The 24,549-nt window shown below is 45.7% G+C and overlaps 1 protein-coding gene across 2 annotated transcripts in view; it reads right to left on the bottom strand.

Annotated features, from left to right (window-relative positions):
* The window catches only part of Adcy3 (adenylate cyclase 3), a 73,627-nt gene that overhangs the window by 37,929 nt on the left and 11,149 nt on the right, over positions 1–24,549 (bottom strand). For both annotated transcript variants that reach the window (XM_090337354.1, XM_090337355.1), the window contains exon 3: positions 3,850–3,999. In XM_090337354.1, coding sequence (XP_090193480.1) covers positions 3,850–3,999 — 150 coding nt within the window. The remainder of the gene's footprint in view (positions 1–3,849; positions 4,000–24,549) is intronic.

Below are 24,549 nucleotides of genomic sequence, written 5' to 3'. Positions count from 1 at the left end.
CTAGGAATGTAGCTCAACAATGGAGTGTTTGCCTAGCATGCATGAAGCCCCGGGTTCTATTCCTCAGTAGTAAATAAACAGGAAAAGCCAAAAGTGGTACTGTGGCTCAGTGGTAGAGCACTAGCCTTGAGCACACAGAGGCTCAGGGACAGTGTCCAGGCCTTGAGTTCAAATCCAAGGACTGGCAAAAAGAAAAAAAGACCCCAAAACCCTACGAGGCAGAATCCAGTTGAGTTCATCCCTAGTTCTAGCACAAGAGAAAAACAAAACAAAACAAAAAAGGCATGTGGATGAGATCACACAAGCTCCACTGCTGCACTGGCTGCTGCTGCTGGGGTGCGAAATCAGCCCAGAGCCCATGCCAGTCACGTCAGCCCCAGTGCCTGGGGAGAGGGCACAACCTCTGACCTGCTAAACCAAGGAGAAGAGGCAGCCACCTCCCCCTACCTCCCCTTCCTTCCCTCAGCCAATGTGTTCCCAGGGCCCCGCACCAAATCCTAGCTTCCAACACACCAATGGCTTCCCAGCCGTACTCACCTCTGCCTCTCGCATCACACACATCTTCCACGACAATAGTATTATTCTTAATCCACAGTTCTCAGAAGACTAAAGACAGAGAAGTAAAGTGCCAATGGCACACAGGAAGAAGATGAGAAAGCCAGGGCTCACTCTCCCTGCTCCCTGGTCCCGAGGAAGCACTCGTGGGACCAGGCGCCAGTGGCTGGGATTTGAGGAGCTCTGTTCAAAGCCACCTTGGGCAAGAAAGTCCTTAAGAGTTTTATCTCTAATCAAAAGGTGTCAAATTGTAGCATGCTAGCCTTGAAAAAGCTAAGGGAGAATACCAGGTCCTGAGTTCAAGCCCCAGTACCAGCACATATTAACAAACAAAACATTAACCTATTAGCAAACAAAAAAGCAAACGCTGGCAGAAGCACTGGGTATAAACACAGGCTAGAAGTTCACCTGCTTTGGAGGAGGAGCTCCTTCTGATGCAGGAGCTGGATATCAGTCATAGGAATATGAACGTGTAGAAAGATCTGCCCACCCCACCCCTCAACAAGAACCATTCTCAAGCATCAGTGGTTCCAAAAGCAAAGAAGTAGTCTCTAGATAAACAAGGGAATGCAAATGCCTAAATGAACTCTCATTCATTGCTAGAAGTATAAATAGTTGGAACCTGTATATAAGACATTTGGCAGTATTTATCAACATTAAAAATGCACACAGCTGGGTTCCCAAGAGGTTAAACATGAGATTGGAGAGCCAGTTAAGTAGTAGAACACTTCGCTCGCATTTGTGAGGTTCAAATCCCAGTACTGGGAGTTAAAACACAGCTACCCCATGACTCAGAATCTCCATTTCCAGGTATGTACCCCAAAGAAGTAAAAGCCATGACTCAGATATTAGTACATCAATAATCACTATGGCATGTTTCCCAACAGGCAGGATAAAACATCAAAAGTATAGCCAACTTCCAGGCATCAGTGGCTCACATCAATAATCCTAGCTACTCAGGAGACTAAAATCTGAGGATAATGGTTCAAAGACAGCCTGGGTAGGAAATTCCATGAGACTCTTAACTCCAATTCACCACCAGAAAGCTAGAAGTAGAGCTGTGGCTCAAGTGTGGAGCACTAGCCTTGAGCAAAAAAGCTCAGAGACAGTGCCCAGACCCTGAGTTGGATCCCTAGGATTGGCACAACAGACAGACAGACAGACAGACAGAGATAGATAGATAGATAGATAGATAGATAGATAGATAGATAGATAGATACATACATACATACATACATACATAGACAGATAGAAATGTTGTTGAAATGAGTAAATAGGCTAGTGTGTGAGTGTGTGAGTGTGTGTGTGTCTGTCTGTATATATATATATACATTTGCAAATAAATGGAGTCTTTATGATAGGATACATTAGAAAAGTACCAATGGCTCTCTAGTGTAACTGGGTGGCTAGAAGTGAGTGAGAAATGACTTACCTTCCCTATATACTTTCTCATACCTTTATATTTTACAAAGGCTATTTGAAATCTAACTTAAAACTGAGGTCCAAGTTCTGCTTCTCTAATAGAGAGGAGTTTCTATCAGACTAACCCTGAAACCAGTAAGAACTATATGAGTTGGGTTAAATCTCTCCTCCCCGGTCCCCACCCCCACCAAATCCTACTTCTTTGAAGAAAATGGAAATGAGAAATGGTAGGTAGGGCTTGGGGGGCAGAGGGAAAGAAGCACATTATCTAGCACACTGGTCACCTTTCCCTGAGACCAGGATGGAGACTGAGCAGAGGGCAATGGCAAGATCTTCCCAAGGGCTACAGAAATGAGAACTGGTTACCAAAGATTAGAAGGCAGACAGAGAGGGGCTGAGACACCGGAGAAAGGGGAATTTCAGCAGGGTACACCTGACTATGTGCTCTACACTCCTTGAACATGAGCCTGGGCAAGAGACCCAGACTCTAAACAGAAAGGTCGGCAAGGCAGTCACAGACAGAGGGTAATTTCATGGTGATGGGGAGCCCAGAGTCCTCAACAGGGGGACCAGCCTTCTAGTTATTATCCCTGAAGAGCTCTTCCCCAGATGTAGGCATCAAACAAATTTGTTTTCAGGTTGCTCCACCTTTCTGTCGTCTCAGTTCCACCCTGGAGCAACGTGATCTGCTGCTGTCTTAGTCACCTGCCGCAGGAAAAGCAAAGCTCCCTGAACAAACACAACCTCCTTCAGCCACTGAGACTTTCCCCACGCAGTATGCAGCACTTAATAAAAAAAAAAGCCAGGGTGCCAGGAGGCAGGACCAAAACTCAATAGGAAAACACAGACCCACATACTCTGAATAATGTGGTTGTTAGTCAGGGACTTTAAAATAAATATTTTAAATAAAAGTTCCCTAAAACAGATGACCAAAAAAAAAAAAAAGGATGATTTAAACAGAAAACTTGTATCTCATCTTAAAAAAAAAAGTCAAAGAGGGCCAGGAGTTTGGCCTAGTGGTAGAGTGCTTGCCTAGCATGCATGAAGACCCGGGTTCAATTCCTGGGTACCACATACTTAGAAAAAGCCAGAAGTGGTGCTGAGGCTCAAGTGGTAGAGTTCTAGCCTTGAGAAAAATCCAAGGACAGTGCTCAGGCCCTGAGCTAAAGCCCAGGACTGGCAAAAACAAAAAAAGTCAAAGAAAAATTCCAGCACTAAAAGACATAACAATAATTGAAATGAAATACTTAATAAATGAGTAGAGAATCAGACAAAGTAGAGGAACCAACTTCCAGTTGGTTAGCCAACTGGAAGTTATATCACTAAAATGTTCAACAGAAGCACAAAAAGAAGAATGGAAGATTCAGGAAAAAAAATGAGGTAGACTTACAGAATATGATTACATATATATATATATGTATATATGCATGTATGTTTATGTATATTTAGGCTGGTACTAATGGCTCATGTATATAATCCTAGCTATTCAGAAGGCTGAGATCTGAGGATCGTGGCTGAAAGCCAGCCCAAGGAGTCTGAAATTTCTTACCTCTAATTAATCAGCAAAAGCCAAAAAAAAAAAAAAAAAAGGCAAAAAGCTCCAGTGATAGAGCATAAGCTTTGAGTGAAAAAAAACTAAGCATCAAGGCCCTGAGTTCAAGCGCCAGTACTGGCACAAAACTAAAGTAAAAAACAAAACAAGATGGTTCCTTTTTCCTGAGTAACAGAAAGGAAGCGAGAGGGCAGGAACTCCCTGCAGGAGAGAACTGAGACCCAAGGTACCTGCTGACCTAGCTCCTCTCCTCAGACCCTGAATGTACGCTCCAGAACCACGGTCACCCCACCAAAAGCCCCCCAAGTCCTGAGCCTTACCTGCTGTTGGCTCTGCTCTTCCAGGTTCATCTTCACCTCCAGTGACTGGCGGGCTTCTAGGAAGGCCTTGCGGTGCTTACGGTCAGCCATGTAGTAAGACATGACGCCCACGACGATGGCACACAGGTAGAGGAAGACATTGGCCAGGATCTGCAGGTGAAGAGGAAGGAAGAGAAGGACCGCGTGAAAACCCATGTTCAGGAGAAAGGGCCGGGGAGGTGGGGAGGAAGTGTCACTGAGCCTCCAGAAAGGAGCTCAGCAGGGCTCGGAACTTGATCACGTATGAGGCCCGAGGACCTGCTCTGGGAACCACGAGTGGACAAGGCCATTCCAACATGGTGGAGTGCTACAGTTTGAGTGCAGGTGTGTGCAGGTGAGAGACAGCTTGCTACACACCATAACCAGTCCCTTACCAAGGAGGCTTGAACAGCCTTAGCCACCCATTCAGTCACTCATTTGTTTAACCAACATTCACTAAATAAGCCTTCACTTATTAGATGCTCTCAGGTGCTTTGTGGATCATTGGAGAGGGGTTTACAAACCCCAAGTCCCAGCAGTCAGTGTTAACCCCAAAAGGTACGGATAATGGGGGTATCACAGGAGACGTGATCAGCTCTGGTTCAGCAGCCACAGTGTGGCCTTCCTGTTCTGGGCATCACACAACACCCTTCCCCTTCCAGCGGCCAGGGAGGCGGGCAGTGGTGACACTCACGTTGTGGGAGAACAGAAGCTACAGGAAGGGCTGCGGGTGGGGCCTGAAGTCCATCTCATGGCCTGCAAGTCCATAACTGGCCCAGCCCAGAGCGCTTCTTGATCCCTGAAAGCCTGTTCCTTCTCTGGCATTCCATGGACTCTGTTCTTGCCAGGGCTAGCTTTGAACCCTGATCCTCAGATCCTCAGATCCTCAGATCCCAGCCTCCTGAGTAGCAAGGATTATTTACAGGTGTGAGCCACCAGTGCCCAGCAAAACAAAACACATCTTAAAAAAAAAAAACAAAACCCTAAAACTGTCATGAGGATATCAGCCCTAAAGCAGGAACGTATGAAAGGAAAACATTTCAACCCAAACCATGGACAGCTATTGATTTCCCCAGCCCCCAAACCCAACAAGAGCTGCTACCTCTAAGCTGTGAAGATGCACACACTTCCCACTTCCTGTTTATAAGTGTGTCTCTCAGGGAAAATGGAAGTGCTCCTCAAAATATGTTTGGAAAAAAATGAGTTTTACTCCTTCCACAGTGAACCAGGACTCTGCGGGCACAGGGGACGGTGATCGGGATGTGTTTCTGTCCTCAGGAGCCTACCCAGGTGGAAAGGCCCTGAGCCAAACTGGGAGGGCCCTGGGGAGGGCCAGGCCAGGCCTCCCTCCTGACACACATCTCCTCCCAGGCTAACAACTAGAAACCCAGGGAAAAAAATCGGCCTCCAGAGAAAGCTTGAAGCCCGGAGAGAATTGGAAATGGAGCTCACGTCATCGTGACAAATGATTTCTCCAAATGGGGCTGTGAGCTCTGCTAGACCGGGATTCATTTTCCAGTGCTCCAATCCCCAGAGTAGGGAGGGGGCAGAGGAAAAGGAGAGCCTTCTGCGTGTCCATCACTACACAAAACTCCACCCTCCCTGCCACTCCTGGGAAGGAGAGCACTGCTGTGTCCCCCGGCTGTGTCCCCACTGTGGCCCTGACGCTGATCCGGTTCCTACCAGGTCCTATCCAGCACCCGATGCTCAGGAAGCCAAGAGTTATGGGACTGGAGAAATTCGAGGCAGCGACACCTCCCTGAGCCAGAGCAGAGGCCATCAGTAAACTTGAACTCAGGGTCTCCCAACGACCAAGCTTCTGCTGCTTGGATTCCCTGGCCTTCCTCTAGCCCAGCCCATCCTCAGAAGGTAGAGGAAAAGATGTTCCATCAACCCTCCAGATTAGAACAGCATGGAGAATTGTTTAGGATCTATCCAGAACATCAGGCAGGGCAAAAAAGAAGATACAAAAGAAAAGTCTGCATGGTTGGGGAACTCCTAGAGGGAGGTGCGATGGCAGCTTCATGAAGGCACAAGTAGTCAAAAAAAAATGGAATCTGAACTGGGAGCTCATGGCTCACACGTGTAATTCTAGCTACTCAGGAGGCTGAGATCTGAGGATCAGGTTCAAAGCTGGCCCAGGCTATGGTTCAAGTGGTAGAACACTAGCCTTGAGGTGCAGGGACAGTGCCAGGTCCTGAGTTCAAGTCCCACAACTGACAAAAGAAAAATGGAATCTGGGCATGGTAGCACACATTGAAAGTCTCAGAATTTGGAAGGCTAGAATGTGGATCATGAGCTTGAGGCCAGCTTGGGTTAAATAAGTGAGACACTGTCTCAAAGAGAAAGAGAAGAGAGGAGAGACTAAAGAAGCTGTAAAAGCAGACTGTGTGTGTGTGTGTTTGTGTGTGTGCACAAAAGCCGCCTGTGTGTGTGTTTGTGTGTGTGTGTACGCGCGCACACGCGTATCTATTGCAGCTGCAGGAGCCAGGAGCACCGACACAAGCCTTTTATAGCTTAGCGTGGTTCTTGGACCAACAGCAGCACCACCAGAGCCCACCACACCCCACATCTGGGGTCCTGGGAAGGTTTCCCCAAATCTAGGGTCTCTTTTAGCTCTGCAGTGACAGTGCCACATAGCCCCAGGGGTGTTTCTATATGTAGAAGGCTTTCTTGGGAATAGGGATATAGCTCAGTGGTAGAGCCCCTGCCTGGCATGCCATAGGCCCTGAGATCCATTCCACAAAGGAAAACAGCTCTCTTAAACCTGAAACTATTTTGAAGAAATAACTGACTTCAAAAAATGTTTTTTTTACAGAAATATATTTTTTAAAAAATTAACAAATAGAGGCCAACCTCCTGTGGCTCACATCTGTAATTCCAGCAACTCAGGAGAATGAGATCTAAGGCTCTAAGTTGGCCCAGGCAAAAAAATCTGTGAAATTTTTGTCTCTGATTCATCACCAAAAAGCTGAAAGTGGAGCTGTGGCTCAAGTGGTAGGCCACTCTAGCCTTGAGTGAAAAAAAGCTAAGGGGCAGAACCCAAACCCTGAGTTCAAGTCTCAGTACTGGCACAAAAAATAAAAAAAAGAAAATAAGATAAATGACTCTCCCAAGTGGAGATTCATCCAGACTAAAGCCTCGTTGTACCTACAGCAGCCTTTCCTGTCCCTGCAGGGCAGGCAAACGTGGATGCTCCCTCACGAAGCTCCTTTTCTTGGAATTCTATGCACCACAGGGAAGGTCCTGTCAAGTCTAGAGCCCTGGGGGAAAGGTGGTGCTTGAAGAGGATTTTAACATACAAGTCACCCACCAGAGGCCCTCATCTCTCTCTCTCTAGGAACTCATTTCTGGCCAGAAAATTCTAGACCACTCCAGAAACTGAGCAAGAATGAGCTGCTTGGGGTACCGGTGCTGGTATGGGCCACCCTGGAGATTAGTGGTGCTTTGTTGCTGGGGTTAGGACACACTGGAGTCTCCCTTCATTAAAACAGACTGAGGTGTTTTGGAAAATGATAACAATAATAGTCTCCAAGCAGCAGCAGAGCAGAAAGGAGCGGCCAGCCTTCTTCAACCCCAGAGTTCCTTCCACCAGCCTGTGGCTGTACCCTGGGGTGCAGGCAAGGCCCCCAACTCTGGGGGAGACCTGGTTGGAGACCTTTGGAGGGGACTCTCTCAGTTAGCCATCCTCTCCTTACCAGGTCCACTAGGTCACAGTACATTTTCCTGTCCTCAGGTCTGGCACACAGTTTTCTACATTTTCCCTTCTCTTCCCCTGTTTCTTGCATTCTCATTTGTCTGCTTCCTCAAGTTCCACAGGGATGGGGTTTTGGGTTTGTTTTTCTGCTCATCCCCAGCACCCAGGAATGCAGGGGAAGTCAGCAAGGGCTGGCAGGGAACAGGTGCGACAGTCATTGTACGATTTTGAGCTCATAGGCTGTGTGGCACCAAGCAAGACACTTCGCCTCTCTCACACCTGGCATCTCATCTCTAAGATGTGGTTAACAGCACTCAGAAAAAGACATCAGCCAAGTGCTAGTGACTCACACCTGGCATCTGAGCTACTCAGGAGGCTGAAATCTGAGGAGCATGGTTTGATGCCAACCCAGGCAGACAAGTCCATGAGACTCTTACCTCCAATTAACCAGCAAAAAGCTCCAAGTGAAGCTATGGCTCAAACAGAAGAGGACCAGCCTTGAGGAAAAACACCAAATGAGAATGTGAGGCTCTGAGATCAAGACCCAGTACAGACAAAATAAATAAAAATAAATAGAGATACTATGACGTACAAACTTCAGCCTAATTTTAATTATGTTCTAAAATTGAAGTGCCAGTGATTGTATATAGAGAGTCCCTTCTTGAATACTTGTTTGTTAAACACGTCATTTGAAAAAATCAATGTTAATAAATTCTTGAAATAAAAAAAAACTCAAAAAATAAAATAAAATAAAAAGAGATGAATGTAAATATGCTCTTAGTGAATTTCCCTTCTTTTCTTGCCGAGGAGCAAAGGCTTAACATAACACCTGATGACAATCCTGGAAGACGCCTGACAGGAAGGGGCCTGCCACAGGAGGGAGGCAGGGCAGAGCCGTGCCAAGCTCATTTTGTGGAAGAAGTGATTTGAAGCCAGATATACGGGCTTCTGAGCCCACAGCATCTGGCCTGTGCTGAGACTGGAAGCTGATCCCCTCTGGCTGAGTGTGATAAGCCTGTGCCAGGGCGGGCATGGGCTGGAGGCACTGGAGGATCCTGGGAACTCAGGACCCATGGAGGAAGCGTATGATCCTGGCAGGGGGGTGGGGGGGAGGAGTTAGACAGAGGGGTGACTTATCTCATGTGGCCTTGGGCAAACCCTAGATCATGCACAACATAGGGCTTCAATTCTGGGCTCTGGAGACCTGCCCTGCCTCAAAAGAAAGGAACCTCTGGAAGCTTCCTGCTTGTTTGATATCTTGTGTATGCATATAGTAAAATATATGCAGCATTGATCATTTTTCTAAAACCAAAGACTTCCAGGGTAGGCATCCTGCCAAGCTGACATTTACACAAGGTCCCTCATAATCCCCTGGTTGCCAGAACAGCACCTCAGAGCTCCCAGGGGTACCACTGCACAGTTCTGACGTAAAGTCTCCCCCAGAGGCAATGGAGTGCGGTTGCCTGACGTTCAGACTCTTTTGTCTTATATCTGGCAGGCCCCAAGGGCTCCTCTCCCTTCAGCCACAAAGAACTCTCACCAATTCCATTCTCCAAGCCCAGAATGTGCCACATGTCCCGTCTGGGGAGGGGGGCTCCATGTTGTAACTATCCTTCCTGGGCACTTAGCACAGTACCTGGCTCTCAGTCTCTAAGACATGTTCATACTAGTACTCTATCAAGACCCAGCTCCAACTCCCTTCCCTGTCTGCTGGAACAGAACTATTTGCTCACTTCTTTATGCATTCCTTCATTCATGCATGCTTGCATTCAAAGAGCTAATGAATTCCCACTGGTGCCTGCTAGACACCAGTATTCAGCAATAATCAAGGCAGGAAAAAGCCCCTACTGCCAAGGAGCTGATATTCTGGCAATAGTAGGCAAATAACAATCAATTCAACCTTCCAAGTATCTAGCAGCATTCAGAAGAGAACAAAAGTAATGGAAGGTGCCTGGGCAGCTGCCTCTGATTGGGTCTGAGGAGCCTGGCCACTCCCTTGCAGAAGCGCAGGCAGCCACGCCTGTGCCAGGGCCTCCCAGAAATGTGACTGTGCTTCCTTCCTGCTGACTTTGACCATAGATTTGCTGGCCAAATGGATCGTTAGCATATATGACAAGAACAGACTCTGCTACATACTGGCAAGGCTGGCTTTTCCTATTGAGTTTCTGCTGTCACCATGGGAACAGAATGCACCAAAAGCTCACTGAGATCTATGCAGATAAAGTGACCCCAACCTGGGACCAACAGATCAGCCAAGTCCTCATCAACTCATAGATGTGCAGATGAGAAATGTACGGGCTAAACCAGTGAGTTTGGGTTAACTGTCATACAGCATTAAACGCAAGCAACTGACAAGTACAGAAATGAAGACAAGTCCCCAGAAGTAGTGTCATTTAAACAAAGAAATGGCTGGGTGCTACTGGCTCATATCTATTATCCTAGCTATTCAGGAGGCTCCGATCTGAGAATCACAGTTCCAAGTCACCCCAGGCAGACAAATTTGGGAGATTTCTATCTCTAGTCAGCAAGCAAAAAGGCAGAAGTGGAGGTGTGACTCAAGTAGAAGAAAGCCAGCCATGAATAACAACAAGGAAAAGTCGAGCTAACCAGGCATTGGTGGCTCACGACTATAATCCTAGTTACACAGGAGACTGAGATCTGAGGATTGTGGCTCAAAGCCAGCCCAGGCAGGAAAATCCATTAAACACTTGGTTCCAATTAAATAACAAAAAGCCAGAAGCAGAACTATGGCTTAAGTGGTAGGTCACTACCCTTGGGCACAAAAGCTCAGGGACTGCATCTAGTTCCGGAGTTCAAGCCCCATGACTGATCAAAAAAATAAATAAAACAGCAAAAATGTGAGGCTTGGACTTCAAGCCCCAGCACAATCGATTAGCCAATCCATCAATAATCTTTCCAGGGGAAAGACCAGAAGGAAGAGCACCAAGGTGGAAAACGGATGCTTCTTTTCAGCAAGACTCCCACAGTGCAAGGCATGCCTTTCCCCATGCAGTTATGGAACTATGATTTCTCCTGGTGAGGATGCAGTAAGCATCTGAAGTCAAGGGGTGCCTCCAACTCTCACTGGAAGTCCCAAAGCCACATATAGGAAGCAAAAATTAGTCCCATGAATAGTTCCAGTAGCAGAAAGGAAGCAGAGCAGTTCCTTCCACACCGAGCTGTTCCCTTAGATAAGTAAGCCAAAAGAAAGCTAAAGAACAGAGCAGTGGCCATGGCTGGAAGACGATCTGCCTTGTCTCTAGGCCCTTCAGTGATGTGTCTAGGAGGCCTATTATCTGCCTTGTCCCTGGGCCCTTCAGTGATGTGTCTAGGGGGCCTATTCACATGTGACAATTGGGGGGATCAGTATGGTCATCTAGTGCCCAGGGACCAAGGTGTTGCTAGACACTCCACAGGGCACAGGGCAGCCCCTATAACACAGGGTATCCTGCGCACTGTCTTTGGGCTTTCTCAAAGCTAGCCTTCTACCACTTGATCACCACTTCTGGCTTTTTCTGTGTAGGTAGTACTGAGGAATCGAACTCAGGGCTTCGTGCATGCTAGGCAAGCACTCTACCAGGCCAGTTCTCAGCCCATCCTACCAAACTTAAGTTTTGTATTGAAGAATCAAACACTCTGAAGTAAAAAGGTGAATACATGGGTATATTTTAGTATCAATTATGAGCTTGTGGGCTAAGAGGAGAACGGTACTAATACTAAGATGCAATACTGTAACTTGATAAATGCCCCCACAAAGAAAGCCCCAATCTTAAGGGTACTGTCAAGCAAGACCGGAAAGTCCATCTGGTCTACTTTCCTGCTTCCATTCAGGAAGGAACAGCTCATGTTCAACATCTTTTGCTAAGCCAGCATTTAATCAGCAAAGTTTACAGGCTGCTTTAAGGGAGCTTATAAGCCCCTAAAACAAGGAAGGAAACCACCTTTCAACTTACCACCAGACTCTCAAAAAGATCCATTGCTTCAGAAGACTAAGAACCAGAAAAACAACAACAAAAACCCTCTGCTCTTGCTGAGTCAATAAAGAAACAGAAAACATCTGGCCACAGCATTTTCTGTCTTCCCTTATTGATATGACCCCATTATTTAGCCACCCTGGACTCTTTCTCCAGGCCAAATATAATTCCAATTCCATGCAAGGGGTCTATTTTAAAGCTCTTTAATCATGTTTGGCTTCAGTCCTGCCTTAGTGGTCAATTCAACCCTGCTGGTTTGTTCAGTGGATGGCCAGCTCAGTGCTGAGTCCTGGAGATTAAAAACGGACCTCAAGGGGTTCCAATGTACCAAGGCTAAAGAAGTCACTGTCAACACCGGAAGAGGACATGCATTCTGAAGGAAAGGAGAGTAAATCAGCGAAGGCCACCCCTCCTCACCCCTCCCCCCGGAAGAAGGAAAGTTCAAGCTGGGCACATTCAACCACAGCCTTTATCTACATTATCTACATTAAAGGCGTGGTGCTTTTAATACTTTCATAGTTGGTTTCTGGGTGATAAAGGACATTTGGTCTGATTTCTAACTGATAATCCTAAATGAAGTTAAGGCAAAAGATAACAAACTATTTATTTATATACTTATTTTTTTACTTTTGCCAGTCCTGAGGCTTGAACTCAGGGCCTGGGCTCTGTCCCTGTGCTTCTTTTGCTCAAGGTCAGCACTCTACCACTTAAGCCACAGCACCACTTCTGGCTTTTTCTGTTCATGTGATACTGCGGAATTGAACTCAGGGCTTCCTGCATGCTAGGCAAGTACTCTACTACTAAACTACATTCTCAGCCAAACTACATATCTAAAGAAGAGTCCAAATAACAGGCTACTCTACTTCTTCCCATGTTTTCTTCTTCCTCTCTTTTTTTTTTTTTGTCAGTTTTAGAACTTGAATTCAGAGTCTGCATGCTGTCCCTGAGCTCTTTCGGCAAGGTAAATGCCCTACCGCTCGAATGCTCTGCACCACTTTGGGTTTTCTGGTGGTTAATTGGAGATAAGAGTCTCAGAAACTTTTCTGTCCAGGCTGGCTTTAAACTTCAATCTTCAGATCTCAGCCTACTGAGTAGCTAGGTTTACAGACATGAGACACTAGTATTTGACTTGTTTTCTTATCTTTAAAGCAGTATTAGTTACACTGGGCACTGAAACCCTGACTTTAGAGACCTGACTTGAAATGAATTTAAAAACAAATGTACCGGGGCCGGGAGTTTGGCCTAGCATGCACGAAGACTCAGGTTCGATTCCTTGGTACCACATACATAGAAAAAAGCCGGAAGTGGTGCTGAGGCTCAAGTGGTAGAGCTCTAGCCTGGAGAAAGTCTAAGGACAATGCTCAGGCCCTAAGCTCAGGCCCAGGACTGGCAAAACAACAACAAATGTACCAACCAAGAGAAAGAAATATAGAAAATATAAATATAAAAATATAAAAATTTATAAATATTTTTCACTCAAAGCTGGTACTCTACCACTTCAGCCAAATCTCCACATTCAGCCTTTGACTGTTTAACTGGCAATTAGAGTCTTGAAGATTTGTCTTTGCCAGGTATTCATCTAACAAAGCACTAATACTGTCAAAAAAAAAAAAAAAAACAATCCAGCCAGGTGCAGTGGCTCACACCTGTAATCTTAGCTACTCAGGAGGCTGGGATCTGAGGATTGAGGTTCAAAACCAGCCTGGGCACTAAAGACCTAAAGACCAGAGGACTCTTTTTTTTTTTTTGCCAGTCCTGGGCTTGAGCTCAGGGCCTGAGCACTGTCCTTGGACTTTCTCAAGGCTAGAGCTCTACCACTTGAGCCTCAGCACCACTTCCAGCTTTTGTCTATGTATATGGTACCAAGGAATCGAACCCAGGTCTTCGTGCATGCTAGGCAAGCACTTTAACCACTAGGCCAAACTCCCGGCCCCAAGACCAGAGGACTCTTATCTCCAATTAACCACTAGAAAACTGGAAGTGGCGCTGCTGCTCAAGGGGTAGGGTGGGGTAGCCTTGAGCTGAAAAGCTCAGGGACAGTGCCCAGGCCCAGAATTCAAGGCCCACAAGCAACAACAATAACAATAACAAGTAATAATAATAATAATAACAATCCAATTCTTGAAATAACCAAAAATTCTCAAAACAGAAAGTACAAATGGCCAAAAAAATTCATAAAGAACTTTTCAACATTCCTGGCATAAATGTGTCACCAAGCAGAGGCCATCACCCTAGTACATGTTAAGGTCCCACTCCTGGACCTCACAAACTTGTCCACCGAAGTCCCCAAGAAAGCAGCCTCTGATTGATCTTGCTAATGCATGTAGACCCTGCATTGGCTTTAAAATGTTTTAAAATGTTGGTCTTCAAGTTAAACATGTCTATTCTTTACAGCATAAGCTCAACAGGGCAAGAAAAATCTGTGTAATCATTTCATCCTGAGTTTCCAGTCCTTGGCAAACACCTGGCATGATGACTGCTGGATAAAGGAGTGAATAAATGGAGGAAGGAGGAAGAGAGGGACAGACATGCCATTTCCACATTTATAAGACTTCATGAAAACATGCTCTTGCACCCCACTCACTGGACAATGGTGGCTCACATATGAATTCCTGTCTACCCAAGAGGCTGAGACCTGGGGACTAAGGTTCAACACCAGCCCGGGCAGATTATCTCAAGAGACTGTGAACACCAATTAACAAGCAAAATGTCAGAAGTGGGGGTATGGCTCAAGTGGTAGAGCACAAGCCTTGAGGAAAAAAAAGAAAAAAAAAAAGCCAAACAAGAGTATAAAGCCCTGAGGTTCAAGCTCCAATGCTGATATCAAATAACTAAATAAGTAAATGCCCCACCCAAAAACACACTTCAACCTACCCATATTCCTCCCTCCCTCAAAACCTCACTAAACCCAGACTCCTCCGTGAAGCCTTCCCAGAGAGTCTCCTCACACCTGAGTACCACACTGTCCCTCATTCCCAGCTTTTATGAAGCAGAAGGCAGCCATTAGCCTACTCTGGTAGAAGGAAACGGATCAAGAACAGAAACACAACTGCTCACAGCAGTTATCTTCTGAACAGGAGAGAACTTAGAATCTATTTTTGTCGTCTTTTTTTTCTCTTTTCCTTATAATCTGGAATTAGTCTTTATTCTTTTTGTGGAAAAAAAAACATACAGAATAAATACTATTTGAAGTGTGTGGGGGGGGAGGGAAATGGGTACCAAGACATGTGAAAGGGTATCAATGTATGTGAATTAATGCACCTTCTATCTGGCAAATATCATGTTACCCTTTTACTAATTACCATAAAAAAAAAAGTACTATTTGAAATTTCCCAGAATCCCATTCTCTTGGGCAACATCACCCTTAGCAGCAGACAGGAGGAAGACTCCACTTCTGCAAAGCCCTCCTGGAAATGGTTAAAGCACTGAATGCTCATATGGGGGCCCTGCAGGGTGATGCCCACTTCAACTCCACCCAGCCCTCACCTCCATATCTGTGCCAAGAATTCTCTCTATACTGCCACTTCTACTCATCATCTCTTACCTCCAGCAACACCCTGCAAAGAACCAGCACAAAGGGGAAAATTTCTAGATTTTTTTAGACAAGAACTGGTGACAGAATCCAACCATTGGTCCCTGCCCAGCTTGCTCTGTCTTGTAAAACATAAATTTAGAAGTTCAGAGTCAGGGCTCTAAGAGTGAAGGGAGAAGACCCCCCCCCACCCCCACAGTGCTGCCAGGCCAGTCACTGGTCATCATCACTGTCACTCATTCGGATAAGCCCTCCCTTGAGGAGGAGCAAGAGTAGATCCTAGCTGGCAAGGCAGCAGCCATGGATCCTCCTGGTCCAAAGCAACAGTAAGCATTAGCCTGACAGTACCATGTGGCTGGCTCTTTGGCCTCACTTCTGGGCAGCACCTGGCTTCCTGCCATCCACCTGTAGGCACACAGTGTTACTTTCCCTCCCACACCATTCACCCCACTGAGGGCATTTTCTCAGCCTGGACACACACACACACACACACACACACACACACACACACACACACACACATGCACACACGCACGCACAGCTTTCAAAAGAGTTCAGACATCAGGTTTTGAAAATCCAGGGTTTCCTGTTTGTATAATATTGCCTTTTGGCTTCTGCCAATTTATTGGCAAAACTAAACTTTTTTTACTCCCTGTTCTTGAGGTCATGTCCTTGGGTGAGGGGAGAGGGGTGGAGGATTTTAGCACCTCATCTGTGACACATAGCAAGCCATCCACAATAGCCTGCAGGCTCCACATTCTCCAGCATCCTTCCTCTATGTATCCTGGATGCAAGAGTAGAGCATGAATGAGAAGACCAGCTCTAACTTAGGCTGGGGGGAAACTCCAACTCCACTGCCCACTGGCTGTGGCTCTGGATATCAAAGTGGTGGTGAGAATGCATTACAATAATATGCAAAAACACCCAGCTACCATGACATTGTGACAGCCTCAAAAAATACTAGCTGCTATTATCAGGCATGGAACAAATTTTTCTACTAGGCTTATTCTCACTTTTCCAGCCTTTCCTATGTCCTAAATTTGTCAATTTCATTTTCTCTAATATATATATATGCATATATACATACATATACACATATATATGTACATATGTACATATGTATATATATATATATATGAGCAGGGTATTGGTGGCTCATGTCTGTAATCCTAGCTACTCAGGAGGCTGAGTTCTAAGGATCTTAGCCCTGGCAGGAAAATGTGTGAAATTCTTATCTCCAATTAATCAAAGAAAAAAACTTGTGACAACCATTACTTGATCAGGTTACTTCTAGAACTTTTTGGTGGATTAGGAGTTTCTACCTGGTAATCATATATCTGAGAAAAAATATATTTTTCTTTCCTATTTGTATGACCTTGCATTATTGCTTTGGACAGTGTCTCTAATCCAAAAGTGAAAGGAGAACCAACCTTCTTGTCTTTTTCTTAGTGACATAGGCAGCCACATAATTTAGGGGCCCAATACAAAAATGAAAATGAAGACCCTCTTATTCAAAGAGCAAAACAAACATACTATTAAATACATAAATGATACATATATATACAAATATATAAAATGTATCCTCTCCTTTGTGATCTTTCAACTTAATATGGTGCTCTTATTTGCTATTTAATCTCTTTCTAAGAAAGTTAAAATTTCAAACTCCTCTATACATTACCCCAACAATAAAAAAATAAATAAATAAAAGTTAAAAAAGAAGTGGGCCCAGGAGCATAGCCTAGTGGTAGAGTGCCCACCTAACATGCACGAAGCCTTGGGTTCAATTCCTTAGTATCACATACTCAGAAAAAAAAGAAAGAAAATTAAAATTTTTCATTATTAGCATGCATTTGTGTTTATACTGAACAATGTCAGCTTAAAATAAAAATAGGCATTTAATTCACACAGAGAATCGCTGAAATGAAACAGAATTTCATGATTCATATGTAGTTATGTATTTCTTTCTTACCATGCTAGAACAAATGCTACAACACGACCTCACCTGTGTTTGTTTTGCTTCTTGACAGATCATACACCTTCTATTAACACTCTACTTAGTAACATTCTACCTTACCAATGAGTGAGGAAAGTCAAAAAGAAACAAGAACAAGAGAGGAATTCTTTGTTCATATTTCTAAGAATGCCAATGCCTTCTTTCTACATTTGAAGCAAGTTCTAGATTAAACAAAAAACATGGCTTCTTACTATGCAAATGGGCAACAAAGAATGGGAGAGACACATGCTGTGTTTTTTCCTCGACCCATAAGCAAGTTCCTATGTCTCAGCAGACTTCAATTACAAGATATAAATTCAAGATGCTGAATGGTCTTTTCTTTTTACTTTAATTTTTTTTTTTGTACTAGTACTAGGGCTCAAACTGAGGGTCTGGGTACTATCCCTGAATGTTTTCACTCTAGGCTGGTGCTCTATGACTTGAACCACACTTGGGTGTTTTTTGTTTGTTTTTTCTGGTAATTAATAGGAAATGAGAGTCTCACAGACTTTCGTGTCTGGGTTGGCTTCAAACCATGATTCTCAGCTCTCAGCTAGGATTTGAAGTACAAGCCACCAGAACCTGGCCCAGATTTCTCTCTTATAATCTCATACTCCCAATTCTCCAGCCAAAGAGTCTTTGCTGTCAACCACTTGTTCATCCTGCAGACCTTAGGTTACAAGGAGAAGCCCCTTCCTGTTACCTACCAATCTAGGCCTTGAAATCCATCATGCCCCTCAGTAGACCTCCTCCCTCAATCTCTTCTCCCTGAATGCTCACAGTTGCCATGCCAAGAGGTCTCCCAGGGAGCTTGGGAGCCTCCTTTTCAGTCACTTTGGGGTGATTGTCACCCTCAGACACAGAAGCAAGAGAAGGACGGAGGCCTGCTGTTCCTGTGCTAGGAGGAAGAATATTCTATGGGGATGTGCGCAGGCAGAAGTGTCCTCAGAGAAGTGAACCACACAGGGTGTTATGAAGGAGAGAGCCAGGGTCCATCTCTCTCATGTGAGGTCATCATAATAAACCACAGGAAACACCCTCTAATTCACTCTCAGGCCAGTCTCTCAATTAAGGGGAAACCATTTCAGCTTCTGACTTCCTCTTTACTAAAGCCACAGGAGCAAGAGCCCCAGTCTTAGGAAACCTTGAGGCTCCTGACCTCACATATCTGGGGGAAAGCCATGGTTTGGGGAAGCCAAAGAGATCTCCAGGGAGGCAAAACCAATTCCTGACACTAGACAAGCAAAAGCAAATGTATGCCATCACCAAGAATGGTACCCAGGCAAGATCCACAGCCTGAAGACTTCCCTGTAGTATCCCCATGATGGCAGTGGACCCCAATGCTGTCCCCTCAGTGGGGCGTGAGTACTTAACTCTCACAGCCTCCCCTTGAGTCACAGAGGCCAGCTTAGTTCCCAGAGCCCCTGCTTTCCCCTCCTTCTTCAGGAGCCTGCTTTCCAGGCCAACGGCTGGATTGATTGGGATGCTTTCTTCACACCCTGGGAGCTGAGCCTGTGGTAGTGACAAGTCTAACAGCAGGACCTTCTTCTAGGCTGGGTTGCTATTGCCCTACACCAACCCCACCCTCTCTGCCATGGGCCTTCTAGGCCCCCATGGACAATGGACTTCCCTACTTCCCAGGACCTTGAACAACTCCTGGCCAGCTCAGGTGGAGACAGGACAAGCTGCTCCCAAGACCAGCCCAGCTCTTCCTTGGCTGTAGAAGTGGCCAGAGGTCAAGGAGGACCATCAACATGACATGGATGTCGAGTAGGACCACTGATCTTAAGGAAGAAAGAGCGGAGGACCACAAATGCTTCAAGAGAAAGGCTACAGTCACATAGAGGACACTGAGATATTAGTGCTGAGAGTCTCACCTCTATGATCTGCATATATATACACATATGTAGTCTCAATCCAAAATTTACATGGATTTGCCTAAACATGTAATTCATAGAAAGAGCTCTAGAAGTATCCTTACCAAATCCCTCCAAATATTGAGGCTTGATCTGAGGACCTCATACTCTTGCTTGGCTTTTGCACTCAAGGCTAGTACTCTATCACATGAGCCACACCTCCACTTCTAGCTTTTCAGTGGTTAAATGGAGATGAGAGATAAGCATCTCACAGACTTTTCTGCCCAAGCTGACTTTGAGACATGATCTTCAAATTTCAGCCTCTTGAATAACTAGGATTACAGGTGTAGCCACCAGTTCTTGGCATAAGATAACACCGACCAGTATTAATGTCATTACAAGCAGTTATCAATGCCTAAGCAAGAAGTGGCAGGACAGTGAGTCTCCAAGCCCAGAAACTTGGAAGCAGAAACAAGATGTGTCAGGGAGGTTTCAGAAGGGGTTTCAACACTGCCTGCAAGATGGAGAGTGAGCCCCAAGATTCTCTCTTCCCTTGTACTCAACAGTAAGTCATTTAACTCTATTCCCATAGTGGTCTGAGCCCATACCACCTGTATTCTCTATTGAGTAACCCAGCCTTGCACAGCTCATGATCTGACCTAATGAAAAAATACATTTGGGGCAGGAAGCATAGCCTATTGTTAGAGTGCCTGCCTACCATGCATGAAGCCCTAGGTTCAATTCTCATGACCACATACACAGAAAAAGCCAGAAGTGGCACTGTGGTTCAAGTGGCAGAGCACTAGCCTTGAGCAAAAAATGTCGAAGGACACTGCCCAGGCCTGAGTTCAAGCCCCAGGACTGTGAAAGAGAGAGAAAGAAAAAAAAAAGGAAAGAAGGAAAAAACAAACATTTGGCCTTCCTGCACTGTCCTTAGGCTTTCTCACGGCTAGAGCTCTACCACTTGAGCCTCAGCACCACTTCCGGCTATTTTTTTCTATGTATGTGGTACCGAGGAATCAAACCTGGGTCTTCGTGCATGCTAGGCAAGCACTCTACCACTAGGCCAAACTCCAGGCCTCTCCTCCACTCTTCAAACATTCCAACAGCCTCCTCCTTCCTACCAATGCTTAATTCATTCCTTCAAAACTAGAGTGAAAGAAAAGGCATTTTAATCCAGGTACCAGTGGGTCACACCTGCCACCATCACCATTCAGGGGTGGAGATCTAAGGATTGTGGCTCAAAGCCAGCCAGGGGCAGGAAAGTCCCTGAGACCCTTATTGCCAATAAACTACTCAAGCCAGAAGTGGCACTATCACTAAGTGTAGAGCACTTGCCTTGAGCAAGAAAAGCTCAGGGACAGCACCCAGGCTCAGAGTTTAAGCCCCAGGAACAGCAAAAGGAAGAAGAAGAAGAAGAAGAAGGAGGAGGAGGAGGAGGAGGAGGAGGAGGAGGAGGAGGAGGAGGAGGAGGAGGAGGAGGAGGGGAGGAGGAGGAGGAGGAGGAGGAGGAGGAGGAGGAGGAGGAGGAAGAAGAAGAAGAAAGCCATTGCCATGATAGAAGAAAAGATAGGAAATCTGCACCTGTTCTTTTTAATTTTTTGATTGTCATTATGAAGATGATCTACTGAGGGATTACAACCATTAAGTCAGATAAAGAGTGCATTTCTTAGCCAGGTACACTGGTTCACACCTGTAATCCTAGCTACTCAGGAGGCTGAGATCTGGGGATCATGATTCAAAGCCAGCCCAGGCTCTAAAGAATGAGAGACTCTTATCTCAATCACTAGAAAATAGGAAGTGCGGCTATTTATTCAGGGGTAGGGCAGTAGCCTTGAGCTGAAGAGCACATGGACCTAGAGTTCAAGCCCCATGACCCATCAAAACACAAAAAAGAAAAAGAAAAAAAGTGCATTTCTTTTTGTGACAGTTATCCGTCTCCTTGCTCTCTCCGTTTTCCCTCTCATCTTCACCCATAAGTTGCACAGTTCAATTTCAACAGTGTCCTTTGCTGCATTTGTTGGCCCTTTGTCCCTTCATTTCTGTGCCTCCTTTTACTCTCCCAAAGACAGACAGGACCAAAAGAAAACAAACACAGCAATGAAAGAAACCTCTTGTTTCCATTTCCTACGATAGTGTTCTTTTTTGAGGCTTGTTTTTGTTTGGGTCCTGGGTGCTGTCTCTGAGCTATTTTGCTCAAGGCTTGTGTTCTGCCTCTTGAATCACCGCTCCACTTCTGGGACTTTCCTGCCTGGGTTGGCTTTGAACTACGATTCTCAAATCAAGCCTCCTAAGTAGCTAGGATTACAGGTAAGAGCCACTGGCAGCAGCTCAACACACTATTCTCTGTCCTTAGGGGCAGCTTCATCAGGAAGGCAGGCCCCTTAGGCCCTTCAAAGCAACCACAAAGGTCACCAATTTCCCAGCATTCCCTTTTTTACCTGCTTCCTATCCCTGCTGTCCCCCCTGCCCCACTGTGTTGTCTAGTTAATTAACCCTGTTCAGGAAGAAAAGCCATAATAACTAGTGTTGTTGTTTTAAATAAAGTATCTCATAATGTAATCCAGGCTGACCTTGAACTTGAGATCCTCCTGCCTCAGGTTCCCAACTGCTCTGGGCTTGTATGTGTATACCACCACACTCAGCTACACTGAGAATTTTTTCTAAGTCTTGGGCTTGAACTCAGGGCTAGGCACTGTCCCTGAGCTTCTTTTGCTCAAGGCTAGCACTCTACTACTAGAGCCACAGTGCCACTCTGGCCTTTTCTGTTTATGTAGTTCTGAGGAATCAAATCCAGGGCTTCATGTATGTTAGGCAAGCACTCTATCACTAAGCCACACTCCCAACCCTACAACAAGATGTGAAGCTGAAGAGGTTTTTTTTTTCTTAATTACACATGAATAGTGATTATGAAGAGATGCACTGTAAGTGATTCTTGATTTTATATTGGCTCTTAGGCAGTTCTGGGGACTGAATCCAGAGGTTTGAATTTGAACTTGGCACTCTACCACTTGAGCCACATTGTAGCCCTTTTACGTGAAAAGCCAGTTTTGAGATAGGTCTCACTTTGTGTCCAAGCCTAGTTTGACTACAATCCTCCCACCTGGACTTCCCACTTGGTTGCTGAAGGTGACAGATATGCAACATTGCCCAGCTTGGTTGAGATGGAGTCTCACAAACCTTTATAGATCCAAGCTAGCCTTGAATTTCTATCCTCAACCTCCATCTCGCAAGTAGCTAGGATTACAGGCTTGAATCACTATGCCTGGCCTTGTATTTTGTTGTTGTTTTCTGTTTTTAAGATACTCATCTAGGGCTGGGAGTTTGGCCTAGTGGTACAGTGCTTGCTGAGCATGCACGAAGACCCAGATTCGATTCCTCGGTACCACACATATAGAAAAAAGCCGGAAGTGGTGTTGAGGCTCAAGAGGTAGAGCTCTAGCCTTGAGAAAGTCCAAGGACAGTGCTCAGGCCCTGAGCTCAAGCACAGGACTGGCAAAAAAAAAAAAAAATATATATATATATATATATATATGCACACACACACACACACACACACACACACACACACACACTCATCTAGCCCAGTGCAGTGGTTCATACCTGTAATCCTAGCTACTCTGGAGGCTGAGATCTGAGGATCACGGTTCAAAGCCAGCCCAAGCACAAAAGAACATGAGACTCTTATCTTCAATTAATCACTAGAAAATGGGATGTGGGGCTTAGGTACATATGGCAGAGTCCTTTTCAACCATTAGCTGGGCATAGTGGCTCACGTCTGTCATCCTAGCTATGTAGGAGGCTGAGACTGGAGGGATTTCAGTTTCAGGCCAGCATGGGCAGAAAAGTTCAAAAGACTCCATCTTCATAGAAGAAGTGGGGGAGGAGAGGGCAGCACATGCCTGTCATTCCAGCTAGGGCAGGAAGCCTGAAATAGAAAGATTTTGGTCCAATTGCAAAACCTAGGCAACAAAGAAGAATCTACCTCAAAAATAACTACCGCAAGAATGGCTGAGGTAGGGTGCCTGCTTATTAGGCATGAGACCCTGAGTTCAGGAAAAAAGAGAGGAAAGAAAGGAGAGAGGGAGGATGGGCTACGTGCTGTTTTGCAGTGTGTTCGACACATTCTCCTCTTCTTCTTCCAGGTAACAAGGCAATATCATGTGCCAGGGAGGCCACTGAGACACAGGCCTTCACCTGTAGCAGGCGCCACCTGGTCTAGGCCTATCTCAAACTTACCCAACACAGGAAGGTCAAAGATGCCAAATGCCATCAAACAAGGGCTCCCTCCTCTTCCAAGTCACCAGTCTATCACAGACCACCTGGCCCACATAGGGCCCTAGCAGGAAGTAGAGGCAGATTGTAGATGCTTCAGGTAGAAGCCCCCCACACCAGGCTGCTCCCCAGTACCCAATTCTAAGCCCACTTCCCTTGTGACCCTACGCACTGTTCCCAGCAACTCCTCATCCTTCCTACAGTTTTAGGAGCTGGAAGATTCTCAACCTAGACACCTAGGCCACTTTTCTATGCACCGCACTTTCAGTACAGGGTCTGATACACAGAAGACAAAGATGCTCAATCATTTTCCATGGAGTAGTCCAGGAGCTCCACCTCGATGTCCCATGAGTACCTCAAACCTAACTCCTCCATCCATGCTTCATCTGGGTGGTCCACATGGCCACGCATGGAGGACTTCAACCACGCCCTGCACTGCCTCAGCTCCACTCCGGTACACCAGAAGGATCTCTGGACAGGCAATTCAGTCCTACACATGCCCTGCTCAAGTCACTCCAATAGCATTAAACGCTAATGATTCTTGGGGCTGGGAATGTGGCTTAGCAGTAGAGTGCTTGCCTAGCATGCATGAAACCCTGGGTTCAATTCCTCAGTATCATATAAACAGAAAAGGCCAGAAGTGGTGCTGTGACCCAAGTGGTAAAGGGCTAGCCTTAAGCAAAAAAGCTCAGGGACAGTACCCAGGCCCTGAGTTCAAGCCCCAGGACTAGCAAGGAAGGAAAGAAGGAAGCAAGGAAGGAAGGAAGTAAAGAAGGAAGGAAGGAAGGAAAGCTAATGATTCGTACAACGAATGTATCTTAGAAATAAAGACCTTCTGCTGTCTTCTCCACACTATCCACGCATGCCCCAGGCACATGGGGAACTCCTACAGCTCAGATTACAAAGCCTCTTCCTACCACTTCACCTGGCAAACTCCTACTCATTCTCCAAGGCCTAACTCTTTAGAGGCAGCCTCCCTAGGCAAACTCTCTCCACCCACTAATGGAATTTGTACCACAGCCTCTGACCCCCTGAATGCAAGAACCAAGCATCATTCATTCTTTGCACACCCCACCTGGACCGAGGTTGGCCATTCTGAGGAAATTGTGATAAACAATAGAAGGCACAAAAGTTGCTCAATAGATTAGAGGAGCACCCCTAGAGGTGGCATGAGGACACTCTACCTTGGCTCAGCCACAATTCTGTGTTACACTATGCAAATCATTTTTGCCCAAGGACCAGATTAGAACTAGGCCAGCAGAATGTCACTGAGTCATATTCTAGTTTTTCAACATCTCTCTCTCCCCATTTTTCTGCTTTTTACCTGGCCCCACTTGTAAGAAAATGGCAAAGAA

Source organism: Megascapheus bottae, chromosome 7 (assembly GCF_031878675.1).
Source record: "Megascapheus bottae isolate mThoBot1 chromosome 7, mThoBot2.hap1, whole genome shotgun sequence".
NCBI lineage: Eukaryota > Metazoa > Chordata > Mammalia > Rodentia > Geomyidae > Megascapheus > Megascapheus bottae.
This window is presented reverse-complemented; position numbering and strand designations above follow the sequence as displayed.